Source organism: Neovison vison, chromosome 7 (assembly GCF_020171115.1).
Source record: "Neovison vison isolate M4711 chromosome 7, ASM_NN_V1, whole genome shotgun sequence".
NCBI classification, from domain to species: Eukaryota; Metazoa; Chordata; class Mammalia; order Carnivora; family Mustelidae; genus Neogale; species Neogale vison.
In genome coordinates, this window is record NC_058097.1 from 165,096,670 (window position 1) to 165,111,485 (window position 14,816).

A 14,816-nucleotide genomic window follows, 5' to 3' on the forward strand; every position below is an offset into this window, starting at 1 on the left:
TAAATAGCCCCCGGCGCCTGGCGTGAAGACAGGGGTGGGGAAGCCCCGGGGCGCTGCCGCCGCTTTCCCATCAGAACCAACAGGACCCGGCAGGGGGCGGGGGAGATAGTGGGGTGTACATTCAGAACCCCGGTACTTTACTATCGCAGGGCCAGGACTGCAGATAGGCAGAAAGTTTCGGGTAACCCCTACCGAAGCAGGGACTGCGCCACCCTCTGCCGGGATATGGAGCTGCTGTCGCCGCCGCTCCGAGACGTAGACTTGACTGGCCCCGACGGCGCCCTCTGCAACTTTGCCTCCGCGGATGATTTCTATGATGACCCTTGTTTCGACTCCTCCGACCTGCGATTCTTCGAGGACCTGGACCCGCGCCTCGTGCACGTGGGCGCACTCCTGAAGCCCGAGGAACACTCGCACTTCCCGGCGGCGGTGCACCCGGCGCCCGGCACGCGCGAGGACGAGCATGTGCGCGCTCCCAGCGGGCACCACCAGGCTGGCCGCTGTCTGCTGTGGGCCTGCAAAGCGTGTAAGCGCAAGACCACTAACGCCGACCGCCGCAAGGCCGCCACCATGCGCGAGCGGCGCCGCCTGAGCAAAGTCAACGAGGCTTTCGAGACGCTCAAGCGCTGCACGTCCAGCAACCCGAACCAGCGGCTGCCCAAGGTGGAGATCCTGCGCAATGCGATTCGCTACATCGAAGGCCTGCAGGCGCTGCTGCGCGACCAGGACTCCGCGCCCCCTGGTGCCGCCGCTGCCTTCTACGCCCCTGGCCCGCTGCCCCCAGGCCGTGTGGGCGAACACTACAGCGGCGACTCAGACGCGTCCAGCCCGCGGTCCAACTGCTCCGACGGCATGGTAAGGCGGGGACCCCCCGCTAGAGAAGTGAGGGCAGCTCCTGGTACACCTGGGACGTGTTTCCGAGGGCGAGGAGCAGGCCCTCCAGAGGGAGGTCGGGCTGGGAACCTTGCGGCGAGTGGACCCCGGTGTCCCAAGCAGCTGTTACTAGGGGTGGTCTGGTGCCTTGGGGGCGCACGGGACAAATGCAAGCCACCCTACTGGGGGCGCTGTTAGAGCTCTGCTTCAGCGATATGAAGGAAGATCTGCTTTTTCCTACTTAGCCTATTTACAAAATGCAGACTTATGTTCCTAGGCGACTATCTGCCCTCTGGTTAGCCTTGGAGGCTTCAGACAGCACCTGTCTGCCCCGATCCTCCAACCAGGGCCCAGAACTCGTGGCTGAGACTCGGGGACTTGAGGTGGGGTGGCTACAGGGAGTGATGCTCTGGCCCCACGCGGTCCCTGAGCCTGACTCGGTCGCCCTTACCGTTTGCAGATGGACTACAGCGGCCCCCCGAACGGTGCCCGGCGGCGGAACTGCTACGATGGCACCTACTACAGCGAGACGCCGGGCGGTGCGTATTCGCTCCTCCTTCCCACGTTACCCCCTTCGAGCTGCCCCGGCTTCCCTCTATCTAGAACCTTCCCCTTGCCCCCAGTCCTGGGAGACTGTACAGGGAATGAAATACTAACCATGCAGCTCCCTTCCTTTTCGCTCCGTACTCTCTCTGGGTCCTCTCGGACTCGGGCGGGCCTTCAATTTCCTGTCTGCTCCAAAGCACTGAGCCCGTGGGTGACAGACTTGTCTACCGCTCAACTGCATACTCTCCTACCCCTCCCCGCGCAGAACCCAGGCCCGGGAAGAGTGCCGCGGTGTCGAGCCTCGACTGCCTGTCCAGCATCGTGGAGCGCATCTCCACCGACAGCCCCACCGCACCCGCGCTTCTGCTGGCGGATGCGCCGCCGGAGTCTTCTCCCGGCCCACAGGAGGAAGCCGCCCAGAGCGAGGTCGAGCGCGGCGCCCCCACCCCTTCCCCGGACGCTGCCCCGCAGTGCCCCGCGGGCGCAAACCCCAACCCCATCTACCAGGTGCTCTGAGGGGGTGGGCGGCCCCATGGGAGGGCTCCGCTGCCCGCGCGCCCGAGGGACGGTGCCCCTAGAGTCCCTCGCGCCCGAAAGATAGAGCTTAAATGCCAACTCCCCACTCCCAACCACGCTTTAAAAGCGACCCCTCCGGAGTTGGGAGAGGCGGGAGAACTGATGTGTTTCCTCTCCCGCACTCCACAGCAAGGACACAGCCCTTCTTTCCCACGCAACACCCTTCCCTGAGACTCGCTGCGATGGCCTTTAGGTGTTCCTCCTTGGGCCAGAGCTGATCCTCGAGGGGCCAGACCCTTCCTCTGCCTTTCCCCACGTCCCTAGGAGGGATGGGACTCGCGCAGATCTAAACCCCGCCTCCGGACGCCGGTGCTGCTGAGGGGGGCGAGGCCTCCCTCCCGGAGCCCCGGCGACTTTGCCCTTCGCCAGCGCCCGCGGGGCGCCCTCGCGTTCCGCGTGTCACAAGTGTGAACAGTAACCACTCCACCCTCTCCCCCAGTTCAGGACCACTTTTTGTAATACTTTTGTAATCTATTCCTGTAAATAAGAGTTGCTTTGCCAGAGCAGGAGCCCCTAGGGCTGTATTTATCTCTGAGGCATGGTGTGCGGTGCGACAGGGACTTTGTACGTTTATACGGCAGGTGGGCGAGCCGCAGGCGCTCTCTCAGGTGTTCGAAATAAAGACGCTAATTTATACCGCGGTGGCTCCGACTTTCCCTGGGGACGGGGCTAGGAAGGGAGGAAACCCGAAAACTTGGGCCAGCTGTACCGCAGCGACCCCTGTAGGCGGAAGATGGATTGCAGAAAGCAGCCTATACGGGAGGGAGGTTCCTCTGACCCATCATCACCGGCAGGTCAGTGGTTCTCCTGTCAGGATGCATTTTAGAATGATTTGAGTAGTGAAAAAAAAAAATCCATGTCTGCCCCACTCGCCAAAGGTTTAATGTATATGCCCCTGATATCTGGGGCCAGGTACTGGTATTTTTCAAAAGCTCCCCAAGTGATTCTAAAGCGCGTGCAAGGTTGAGAATCACGCCCTTGGATACACACTGAGTGAACCCAGGCGTAGTGTCCAGAAGGAACACTGGGAATTCGTGCCACCCAGAAGTCGCATGGGTATAGACAATGCATCAGATGCTCATAACATCATAAGGAAAAACTAAATGATTGTGAAGGGGTGGCGATGTAAGCTGTACGGCACTTACAGGCTCTCAGTGATAGGAGTAATCTGAAGGGGGACCGTATAGGAGGCCAAACAGGAACAGACATCTCTGCTCAGGAACTTAGAGCATCCTGGCCATGTCAAGGCAGTGCAAATCGGCATCATCTCATGTTTGGCTATAAACGTTCTGAGAGCAGCAGAGGGGACATTGATTTAGTCAGTGTGCTGGAGAAGGCTTCCTGGAAGAGGTGCCATTTGAACTGTGTCTTGAGAAACAAGAAAAGACAACAGACAGTGCCCATGGACCCATGCATGTGTGCATGCACGTGCACAGCTGGGAGGGCACCCTGGGAAGGATGGTCTGGTAAACGTCTCCCCCATCCCCATGCCTTGCAAGCCCGCTCCCAAAAATACATACATTTGTCACCAGGACCCCAATGTCTCCTGCATCTCACCCGGACAGACACTTTTTTCCTGAAAACCTTACAGACCCACTTTCAAAGGCTCTGCTTGGCAGGTGGGATGACCCCGAGGACTGCCAGCAAGATATGTTGCCAGCAAGAAGGACTTCTGCTCTCTGCTCTGAGGAGAGCCTCTGCTGTCTGCAACACAGGCTCCCTGAAGAGCTGCCTAGAGCTGCTCTGTTACTAAGAATCCTCAGCTTTTCTTCTGGCTGTTTCCCAGTTGCCCCTTGGGGTTCTTTACACTCCTTTGAGACCCTTTGGGGGCTCACTCATTCAGTAGTTGCCAGGTCCTATGCTGGATGAAAACAGAGACCAGTGGACAGTTCCTGACTATGGAAAACACTGAGACATTTGGGGAGACTGGATCTCTTAGCAGTTGGTTACATCACAATGAATTGTTATAATGGGGGTGTATGTGGTAGAAGAACACAGTAGAAACAGAAGGTAGAGACAAGCAGGCAACCTCTAGTAAGAATCTTGAAGGAGTTGGTCACGAAAGGGAAGGATACTCCAAGCTGAGGACACAGCAAGAGCAAAGACCACAAAGCGACAGAAAATAAACTGTTCCTTCACATAATGGGGTATAAGAACGTACAGAAAGGAGGATGCAGAGTGTCTGCACTGATGAAACCAATTACACATATGAAGAGAGCCAGGAGCTAGTGTGCAATTGGAAAAAGCTGTCCCTTCTTTCCTGAGGGTGCTGCTCTGCACCAGGGTTCATAGCTGGGCAATCAAAGAGCAGGCTGGACTTCAGCCCTCCACTAACCTTCGTAGCCAGGTCAGTGGCCACATTTGTTCAGTGAACAGCATGCATAACTGTTCACAGAGTCTTGTATATGGAGGCCCTAAGGATGTGAGGGAAAGGGGAGAACCAAGGCTGACTCAGGCTCTGGTTTGGTTCAGAGTGGACAGTAATACCATTACAAAGATGGAGAACTCAGGTGAAGAAGAAGCGGATATGGGGAGAGATTTAGTCCAGGACACTTGCAGTTACAAGGGACAGAAACCCGGTTCAAATTAGCCTCAACCCCCCAAGGGTATGCTGGAAGGACAGGGGACAGTTCATATACAGAAGCAGCACTACAGGCGCCATAACATCCATAAGTTTGAAAGCAGGGACCAGAGCCTGAAGCCCCTCTTAGTCTTCCACCATTCCCTGGTTGCCTCTACCTAGTTTACTTGCTCTGAGTCCATATTGGTTTTCTCCAGCAACTCAGGGATCTCACCATTAAACCCCAGTTTGAAAATTCCCAGAGAAGAAATCTTACTGGACTAGCTTAGGTCGTGAGCCAGGATTTGAATCCAGGCAGAGCGGCAGAGGTTGCATGCTTAGCTGCCTTGCCTTGTACCTGTGCATGGGAAGGAAGGAGGGAGAACTGAGAGGAAGTTGGGAGGGAGGGGAGCACCTGGAGATTGGATCATTCCATGGATGATCAGGTTTGAGGTCTGCTTCTGGCCCATCTCTCACTGCAGTCTCCTGGATTTGGGGGTGGGAGGAGGGTCTAGCTAAGGCCAACTCCATTTGCAACGTAGATGAAGTGACCCTTGTCTTTGGGGCCATTTTCACATGGGCGGGATCGGAGGAAGCCCGGGGCCCATGTCCCTACAGGTGTGCTCATACAAGAGTACACATGAACCCATAACATACCACCAGGGGCTGGTGCACCTTGTAGGCAACAAAGTTTAAGCTTATGACCCTTGGATGAGCCCCTTCTAAGGCCCTGGGCTAATCTCCTTCTTAATTTGCCAAGGTAAATTATTTTAGCCAATTAGTTATGACCACTACCAGTTTCTACTCTGACTTCTTCCTTCTGGAAGGTGGCATTATGAGCATGTTGGGGTCCAATCTATAGGTATACATTTTGTTTGGGTTTGGTGGGATATGTTTTAGATAAATAGAATAGAAAAGCAATAATAATCAACAATGAAATAAATTGAAATGCTCTGACATTGAAAAGACAGTTATACCCAAAATATCTTTAGATCATACCCAAAAGCAGTTTATTAAAAGAAAGGGGTAACTTTTGAATGGAATGATTAAAAAGGCTCTTGGGTTGTTTGATAATATTCAATGAAGAGTAAATTGCATGAACACATTGGAAAGAGACTTTAAATCTTCTGCTGATCTAACACAAGTCACTGACATCAACAGAGTAAAATTCATAAAATGCCACTGTCACAAGACCTTGACATCAACCAATCTTTTTTTCTTTTGTTTATTTTCAGCATAACAGTATTCATTATTTTTGCACCACACCCAGTGCTCCATGCAATCCGTGCCCTCTCTAATACCCACCACCTGGTTCCTCCAACCTCCCACCCCCTGCCCCTTCAAACCCTTCAGATTGTTTTTAGAGTCCATAGTCTCTCATGGACAACCAACCTTTTAATAAACACTATCAACTTAAAAAAAAATTCTTCTTCACTACAGAAGAAAACTCAAAATATGTTGAACTTTTATAGTCCACAAATGAAAGAGTCTTGATAGAGTTTTCCCCAAATCTGACATCAACCCTAAAATTGTACATGACATTTCCAATATAGGGGTGATCCTGAAAAACCTTCCCTAAATTATGAATGATACAAAACATATCTTGATCACCACGCTGAAGGGAAGACTAAACTCTCTGAATGGTCTCAGTTCTCCATCTAAAAAATGGTATTATAAAACCACTGTCACATGAAGAAGCAATCAAAGAATGTGCAGCCTGATATGGTAGAAGGGAGTGGGCAAGACTGAACAAAGGCGAGGAAAAAAGAGCAGGAGGAGGGAGGCAGAAGGCTGAGGAGATGAGGAGGAAGATGAAGACAAAAATGAGGATGGTGTTAATGATGAAGTTCATTCTAGCTCAGTGTTTTCTAATCTATGAAACACTTAAAACATCTACACACAACTCACTACAATCAAAGGAAACACATGAGAATGTGAGGCTGTATAATGTTAGTTTTTCTATTATACAGGGTCATTTTCTTATAGCTAAAATTTTTTAGACACTTAACAGCAAGTTTTAATTCAGGCAGAGCCTTCCCAGTAGCAGGAGTAAGTGAGTCCTAGAGGATGTCAATGACTACATAGTTCCAAGGATCCTAGCCTGGCTGTGCCACTGACCAGCTCTGACGTTTGGACATGTGACTTAACCCATCTGGATCTGGGCTTTCTCTTTGTATCATTGGATTAGTGAAGTTAAAAGGTAAGCATCAATTCTGAAATTCTTTTGTAATTTGCCTTAAGCATTTCAGAGAAAGAAAAAGATAATGAAAAAGATCTTTTACAGAAAAGAGAATGGGCCCCACGACAAACTGAGATTTTTCTCAGCATAAGCAAATTATTTGTAACCTGGTACACAGATCCTTCTTTACTTTTCCAAACTTAATCATTGAGGTATAATTCACCCACCATAAAATCTAGCCTCTTCAAATATTGAATTCAGTGGTTTGTACTATATTCGCTATGTTGAGCAACATCAACACTACTGTCTAAGACAGAACATTTTCCTTACTCCCAAAAGAAACTCTTCCCCATTTGCAGTCACTCCCTACTCTTCCTCCTCCCCCAATCTCCTGGCAACCATGAATTATTTTCAGTCTCTATAGATGTGTCCATTCTGGAATTTCATGAGCGGAATCACAGAGTCTGTGGCCTTTTGTGCATGACTTCTTTCCCTTGGCTTAGTGTTTCCAAGATTTATCCATGTTGTAGCATGTATCAGGACTTCATTCCTTTGCATAGCTAAATAATATTGCATTGTATGGATACATTGTATTTTGTTTATCCCCTTATCGGTTGGTAGGTATCTGGGTTTCCAGTTTTAGCTATTACGAATAATACTGTTATGAACATTCAAGTACACACTTTTGTGTAAACATATGCTTTTAATTCTTTTGGGTATACACCTAAAAATGAAATTGCTGTGTATATCATAACTCTATGCTTAAATTTTTGAGGAACTGCCAACAGCTTCCCCAAAGCAGCTGCACCATTTTATGTTCCCATCAGCAGTGTACCAGTGCATCAGTTCCAATTCATCTGCATCATCGACAACACTATTACTGTTTGTCTTTTTTATTCTAGCCATCCTAGTGGGTGTAAAGTGATATCTCATTGTGGTTTTGCTTTCCATTTCCCTAATGACTAATGATGTTGAGTATCTTTTCATGCGCTTATTGGCCATTTGTATTTCTTCTTTGGGGAAATAATCTATTCAAATCCTCTACTCTTCTTAAAATTAGGTGGTTTGTCTTCTTATCGTTGAGCTTTGAGAGTTCTCTCTATAATCTAGATACTAGACTTATATCAAGTCTGTGATTTACAGATGTTTTATCTCATTCTACAGGTTGTCTTCTCATATCCCTGACGGTGTCCTTTGAAGCACAATTTTGTTTCATTTTTTTAAAGATTTTATTTATTTATCGGGGGGGGGGAGAGAGCTAGCACAGGCAGACAGAATGGCAGGCAGAGGCAGAGGGAGAAGCAGGCTCCCCGCTGAGCAAGGAGCCCGATGTGGGACTTGATCCCAGGACGTTGGGATCATAACCTGAGCCGAAGGCAGCTGCTTAACCAACTGAGCCACCCAGGCGTCCCAATTTTGTTTCATTTTTTATGAAGTTTAATTTATCTAAATGTTGTTGTTGTTGCTTGTGTTGTACGCCCAAGCAACATCCTCTGTAGGTTGCTTGTTTCTAAAAAACCACAACATAAGCCAAGTAAGAGTATTACAGTTTTGGTTATTTAGATATTCAGCTGTTTTTAGTTGGTTTTTCTATATGGTTTAAGGAAGAGATCCAACTTCATTCTTTAGCATGTAGATACCCAGCACCTTTTGTTGAAAGGGCTATCCTTTCCCCCATTGAATTTTCTGGGCACCCTTATCACAAATTAACTGACTATAAATGTATGGGTTTATTTCTGGGCTCTCAATTTTAGTCCGTTGATCTACACCTCTGTCCTCATGCCAGTACCACACAGTGTTGATTACTGTAGCTTTGTAGTAAGTTTTGAACTGAGGGAGTGTGAGTCCTCTAACTTCGTTCTTCAAGATCACTGTGGTTATTCTGGGTCCCCTGCATTTCATGAATGTATCTTTAAATAGCCTCATCTTGGCGGTATTTTAAGTAGCCACAAACCTTTGTCTGGTACAAGTTAGGAGCTGCAAGCTGGCACAGAAATTTGAAGCAGGTTCTTGTGTGGTGGTGCACAGAAAAAATAGTTCTATGGGAGGATGGTGATATTTTCATTTTCAGTCATCTTTGGTGTAGTTTTAATGAAACAAACGTGGTGTTAACTGAACATCCTTCTGTAATTGCAAAAAAAAAAAGTTGCAACTACTTTTGTTGGCTTCCAAGTAAATATAACTTATTAAAAAGTCTTATGTTGGTGTGTCAGGCAGTTAATAAAAATACTAAGCAACTTTTTTATGGATTTTTAAAGGTTTGTAGTATTTGTCATCTTTCTAAAATTTCCATTTGTTCCTGATTTCTAAGTCTAAATATATATTCCCTTTTGTGTCCAACTTTCTATTCTTTTTTAAAAAAGTGTAACCCGCAAAATATCTAAACGTCAGGCTCACAAAACTGCCAATCAGGCTTACCTGCAGACTGACTCACACACAGGTGTCCACAAGGACAACCCACAAGGCTCCTATCAAAGACATTGCAGCCCCTGTGATAGCCGCACATCTCCAAGCTGCTTCCGGAAGATTTCAGTGGCCTCTGCCCAGTCCTGCTGGGAACACTCTTACAAAAGTGCCTGGACCCACCTGGCCTCCCTATACATCATCTCTGACCATCCACAGTCTTCCTTCACCGCAGCCTTCATCATTTCCTACCCTCCCACCTCACTCAGCTGGCATGAGAGGCATCGAGGACTCATCTTCCCCAAAGCCAAGCCTATAGAGGACTGACACTCTGCCCCCTGGGACCACACTGACACTGAGGGAGTGACGGACATTGCTGAGGACTGGCAGGAGCCCAGGATAGAGATGTGGGATGAGAGCAGGTCACAGAGGGTTTGGAGGGGATAGGCAACCTGAGGGAAGGGGGAAAAGGGAAGGAGAGGAAGTTAGATGAGAGTCACTATCTCATGTAATCCTCTCAAACTGTATCCCCTTTATACAGATGAGGAAACAGAAACATAGAGAGGAAAAGTGAACGGTTTACAGTCGCTAATAAGCAGCAAATGAGTTATGTGACCAAATCCAGACGCATGGTTCTCTCAACCAGAGGAAATTTTACCCTCCAAAGGACTGTTGGCAGCGTCTGTAGAACTTCTTGGTGGTCTCCACTGGGGAAGGGGCTCTAGTGACATCTAGCTGGTTGAGGCCAGGGATGCTGTTAAACGTTCTACAAGGCACAGCAGAGCCGCCACAACCAAAGATTGTCTGCTGTGAAAGGTCAATGGTGCCAAAGTTGAGAAACCCTGGTCTAGAACTTCCCCTGGGCATTTGTTACCTTTCCTCCTTTCTAGACTTCTTGGCCTAAGAGATCTGGGCCCCACTCACCTGGGGGGTGGTCACAGGAAGGAAGAGTGGTACACCCTACCCCATTTCCAGGTTAGGTGCCAAGGTCAGTGCTCAAGCCACACCTCCAACAGCAATGGTCACCAATTTCCCACTATGACAACTCTGATCTCAGTCTCCCTGTCCATTGGAGGGAGGAGTTCTGGTCAGAGCAGGAGACCCCAGTTGGTTTCACTGCTTATGGTGGGTCACTCCCAAAGCCTGCTCAGTCTGGCCTGGTTTAGGTTAGTTTCCAGTTGTGGCCACAAGATGGCACCCCTACCCATTGGGACTGCTAAGACTCTGAGCCTGGGAGAGCAGTATAGAGGATGTGCCAAGCTGGACAAAGGCGGGAAGGGGGGGGGGGGCGCTGGGCTGGACTTGGGCCAGTTCCAGAGCCTAGCAGGACCAGATCTAAGGCTTGCAAGTGCCAAGTGTGAGAACATAGGCCAAACTTGGCTTCAGGACTCCCTTCACCTTTTTCTAGTCCACTCAGCCCCAGCTCCTCCTGGAGCCTTTCTCACCACAGAGCTCATGGAACCTCGCACATCCTCCCCTCCAGGCATAACAAGAGAAATCCCAGAGCTGAGGTGTTAAAGGATATAGGACTTATTATTATTCATATCCAACAATAAAGAAGCTGAGGCCTAGAGAAGTTGAAGAACTTGCCCAAGGTCATAGCTAAGTCAATGATGGAGCTGGGATTTGAATACAGGCAGCCAGGCCCTAGAGGCTATATTCTTGACCACTGAAGAACACCGGAGCACTGGTAGTTCTTTGCACCCTCTTCTCACCAGCCACTGATCCCAAGGACCCTCTGGCATAGGACCATCAGGCTTCCTCTGCAAGAGAAGGGACAGATGGCTATGAATAAAGAGGGTATAGCTCAAGTGGAAAGGGGTGAGGGTCTCGGCTGGGCTGAGGGCCTATGGTTAGTGGTTGTGGGTGAGAAGCTAAGGCTCAGGCAGCAATTCCTCCTCCCACCCCCACTTTTCTGGGGGGGGTTCTTTCTTTCTGTGTTGCCCTCCCAGTTTTTCTGAGCTTTCTGCAAATGCCAGCCTTTTACAGTGTGAAAAGGAAGTGAGAGAAGGGACTTTTATGTCCTTGCTTGCCAGGGTGTGGGGTGGGGTGCAGAGAACATTCTTTGGGGCCTGGGCTGGGAGTTGCCATCAAGGATCAAGGTGACAATCCTAAAGTGGGACAGCTCCCCTGTCCCCTGGGAAGCTCCTCTCTCTGAGCCTTTCTGCTTGCCATGTAGGGGATTTTAGGGTGTAGTGGATACCCTTTTACATTTTCCCTCACTCCAACTTTTATCTGCCTCTCTTTTTCTAGTTCATCCTCCAGGGCTAGGACTGACTAGGGCTCCTAATCACTAACTTTGCTTCTATGAGCAGCCTTCCTCTACCTCTCCACCTCTCCACCTGTCCACTACATGGAGCACCCTTCAGCTTCCCATTGTAGTTCACCATGAGAGTAGTAGCCTCAGTGGGCTCTGCACTGACTCCCCGAGAGATCCTGGGTATGACCTTCCACCCTGTCACAGCCTTGGTTCAGGGCTCTGGACATTCCTGGCCTCTGACACTGGGATGCTCTGATCCCAGGCCCTCTCTTGGCCTTTCTCAAATCATCTAGCCCTGAGTGAGGAACTGCTGTGTTCTGGGCACTGGGGAGGAAAGCAAATGAGCAGCAGCCCCAAGGGAGCTGAAAGTCCGTTTCGGGGAAAGAGATGAGCTAAAGTGAAGGCTGGGGAGGGATACTCTGATCCAATGTGGTTCTTCCTGCAGGAGAAGGAGGAGGGTGAATCCTGGACTTCTATGGCTAGTGCAAACACCGAGGCTTTCTGAGAGAGAAGGGGTTAGACGTCTGGCTAGAAGGAAGGGAAGGTTTGGAGAGGTCTCTTTCTGTTGTCTCCCCATCGTGGTATCTCCTAGCCAAATGTGTGCAATGTGTGTGTGGGTGTGTTTGTGTGTGTGTGTGTGTGTGTGTGTTCATCTCTGTGTCCATCTTTTTCTCTTCTTTCTGGGAGTCCCCGTTTCTCTGTTTTATCACCTTGGATTGCGGCAGAGCTTTCTGAGAGCCCATGTCCTGGCGAATCTGAATGTGGCAAGACTGAGCTCCATCAGGTCGGACTTCCTCCTGATCATAAGGGCCCTCTTTTTGTTTATGTCTATCTCTGCCCCTATCTCTGCCCTAACTCTGCCTCTCTCTCTTTCTGCCCTTGTCCTTCTCCCATTGCTCATGTCATGCTCTGCCCCTCACCCTTTCCAAACTTCTCCACTCCTCCAAACCTTTCCCTACCACACACAGATTTCCCTGGGCTGGGATTTCCCTGGCCAAGTGAGGAGAGAGATGTCTAAGGCACAGCTTTGTCCTCAGGCTCATAGCTGTGTCTGTAGGTCAGTGTAGAGGGACAGCTGTCTGCACAGTTAGCAAGTGCCTACAGGTAAATAAGAGCCTCCTGTCTTCTTAATTAAATCGCCCTTTGCCCAGGCAGCCCTGTGTTCGATTGGGCTGGGCTGGGATCAATAAGCTTCTTTCCTGGTGCGGCCAACCCTGGAGCTGGGCCTGACCTCCCCAGTCCTGCTTAGGCCCTCCTGCCTTCTTCCCCAAAAGCCCGAGAGCCCTGGGAGGGCAAGGTGTCTTGTACTCGTGTGCCTGGGACAGAGTGTGGAACAAGAAAAGAGTAAAAGAGTGATTGAGTAAACTGAGGCACTGGCAGCAAACATGGGCCAGAAAGGCTTGGAGGCCTACACTGTAACCCCCATCCCCAAGATCAACTGTGCAGCTGTGGGAATCATAGCAGGAGCTGCTCCCATCCAGCTCCCTGCCCCAACAACAGCTTATAGCCCAGGAAGGCTGAAGCCCAGTTGGGAGAGAGGGATGTCAGTGTTCAGGACCACTAGGAGCAGTTGCTCCTTTTGACCTCTAAAGGCTTAATACCCCTTTCATAGGCGATCCCCACCTAGGGATCCAGAGCTACTGTGGGAGGATCTGTGAGCTGGGATCAGTATGGCAGAGCCTGTGGCCCTCAATGGGAGACTAGGGTCAGCCTGGAGTTGTGAAGGGCCCAAGGTGAGTAAGGGGTGGAGAGGCAATCACAAGGTTCCAGGCTTATTGGGTTGTTAGGAGGGCTTAGAGGACAGCGTTCGTTGTGTGTTGTGTGTTTGAAGGATGTTATTTTGGAGTCCATTCAAGAGGAACCTCTGACAGGATCACGGGGGCACCAGGTTCTGCAGAAAAGGTCGGTATTAAAGGTTGCTTGGAGCCGCCAATACTGGTTCAGGTCAAGGCGTCTCTGATAGCGGTCGGGGTCGTCACATTTCACTAGGGGATCGGAAAGTCCCTTGTTTGGAAGGACAGGGACGGGTTTGTAACCGACGCCCTTGTAACCTTAGTCTGACCCGGGGGGCGCAGGCCTTAGACATCTCCCGGAGCCCCCGCTCATCGAGTGGCGTTTCCCCCAGGGCGGAGCGTCGGCGGGTCCCCCAGGAGAGCAGGATCCACGCAGGGCTGGCGCCCCCAGCGCCGGGGTTGAGGGAGGCCGACTCCGCGCCGGGCTGGGAGGGGGGCGCGGAATCGGGGCTTTTTAGGACCCAGCGCGGCGCCTCCCTCCGGGGGCGAGTGCGGCTGCGCGCGCCGTGTGCTTGTGTCCGGAGAGCGGCGGGCTGGACGCGGACCGCGCGAGCGAGCAAGCGAGCAAGCGAGCAAGCGAGCCTAGCAGCAGCCCGGGCGGCAGCAGCGTCGCGGCGGCGGCGGCCGCTCCGCGCCTCGCCTCCCCGGCCTCGCCGGCTTAGCCGGCCTCGCCTCGCCGCGCCTGGACCCGCCACCCCCGCCTCCCGGTCGCGACCGCCGCAGCCCCCTCGCCTTGACCGGCACCTTCAGCCGCCTTCCCGAAGCCGGGCGCGAAGCGCGGGGCGCAGAGGCACCGGAGCCAGTGCCCACCGGCCTCGCAGACAGAGCCCAGCCCGGAGAACCCGTGCCCAGCCCCGCGCAGCTCCGCTACAGCCCGGGAGCTGTCCCTTCAGCACCGCCGCCGGAGCCTGAGCGTAGCCCCGCGGAAGCCCAGCTCCAGGCGGAGCGCGCACCGAGCGCAGCGCTCCGCGGTCGCCGACCGAGCAGAGCCCCGGGTGCCCCTGCCCAGGGGGCCCGCCATCTCCTCCAAGAGGCGGGGAGAAGGAGCGAGGAGGGCGGGCGGGCAGGCAGGCGCGCCCGCCGCGGGGGGGAGCAGGCAGCCAGGCAAGGAGAGAGGGAGGGGGCCGGAGCCTGCCCTGCGCCCCGAGCTGCAGCCCGGCCACGCAGGGAAGAAGGCAGCGGTCATCCATCTCCCCAGCGCCGAGAGCGCGCTGCGGCGACCACCGCACAGCCGAGTGCGAATTTCCCGGCCCCCTCTCCTCCCCTCCCCCTTCCGGGGGCTGATCTATCTGTCCGGCCTTTGGAGCAGCTGACCTTCCCCCAAAAAAGCTTTGTGTCAATTTCTTCATTTTCCCGCTGAGATGGGGACGGGAGCCCGGCCCCCGAACCCTCTTTTCCCTCCTCCCGGGGCTCGCCGCTGAGCGCCGTCCCTCTTCCTCCCTTCCTCCCTCCCTTTCTTCCTCCCTTCTTTCCTCCTCTGCCTCCTCCGCAGCCGGACCAGCTCCCTCCCCACATCTGGCGCCTAGAGACCCCTGGGATCCCGCGCACACTCCCTCGGACCAGCACCCGACAGAAAGCGCCCCGAGGGGCTTGGGTCGCTCTTGGGGTGGCCAGAGCCACCATCCT

General features: G+C 52.1%; 1 protein-coding gene across 1 annotated transcript; it reads left to right on the forward strand.

Moving 5' to 3' along the window:
• Nucleotides 1-225: 225 nt before the first annotated feature.
• Nucleotides 226-1,935, forward strand: MYOD1 (myogenic differentiation 1). The gene is made up of 3 exons (XM_044260911.1): nt 226-855; nt 1,334-1,412; nt 1,685-1,935. Exons 1-3 carry the CDS (start codon nt 226-228, stop codon nt 1,933-1,935), a joined length of 960 nt encoding a protein of 319 aa, XP_044116846.1.
• The last annotated feature ends 12,881 nt before the right edge of the window (nt 1,936-14,816 follow it).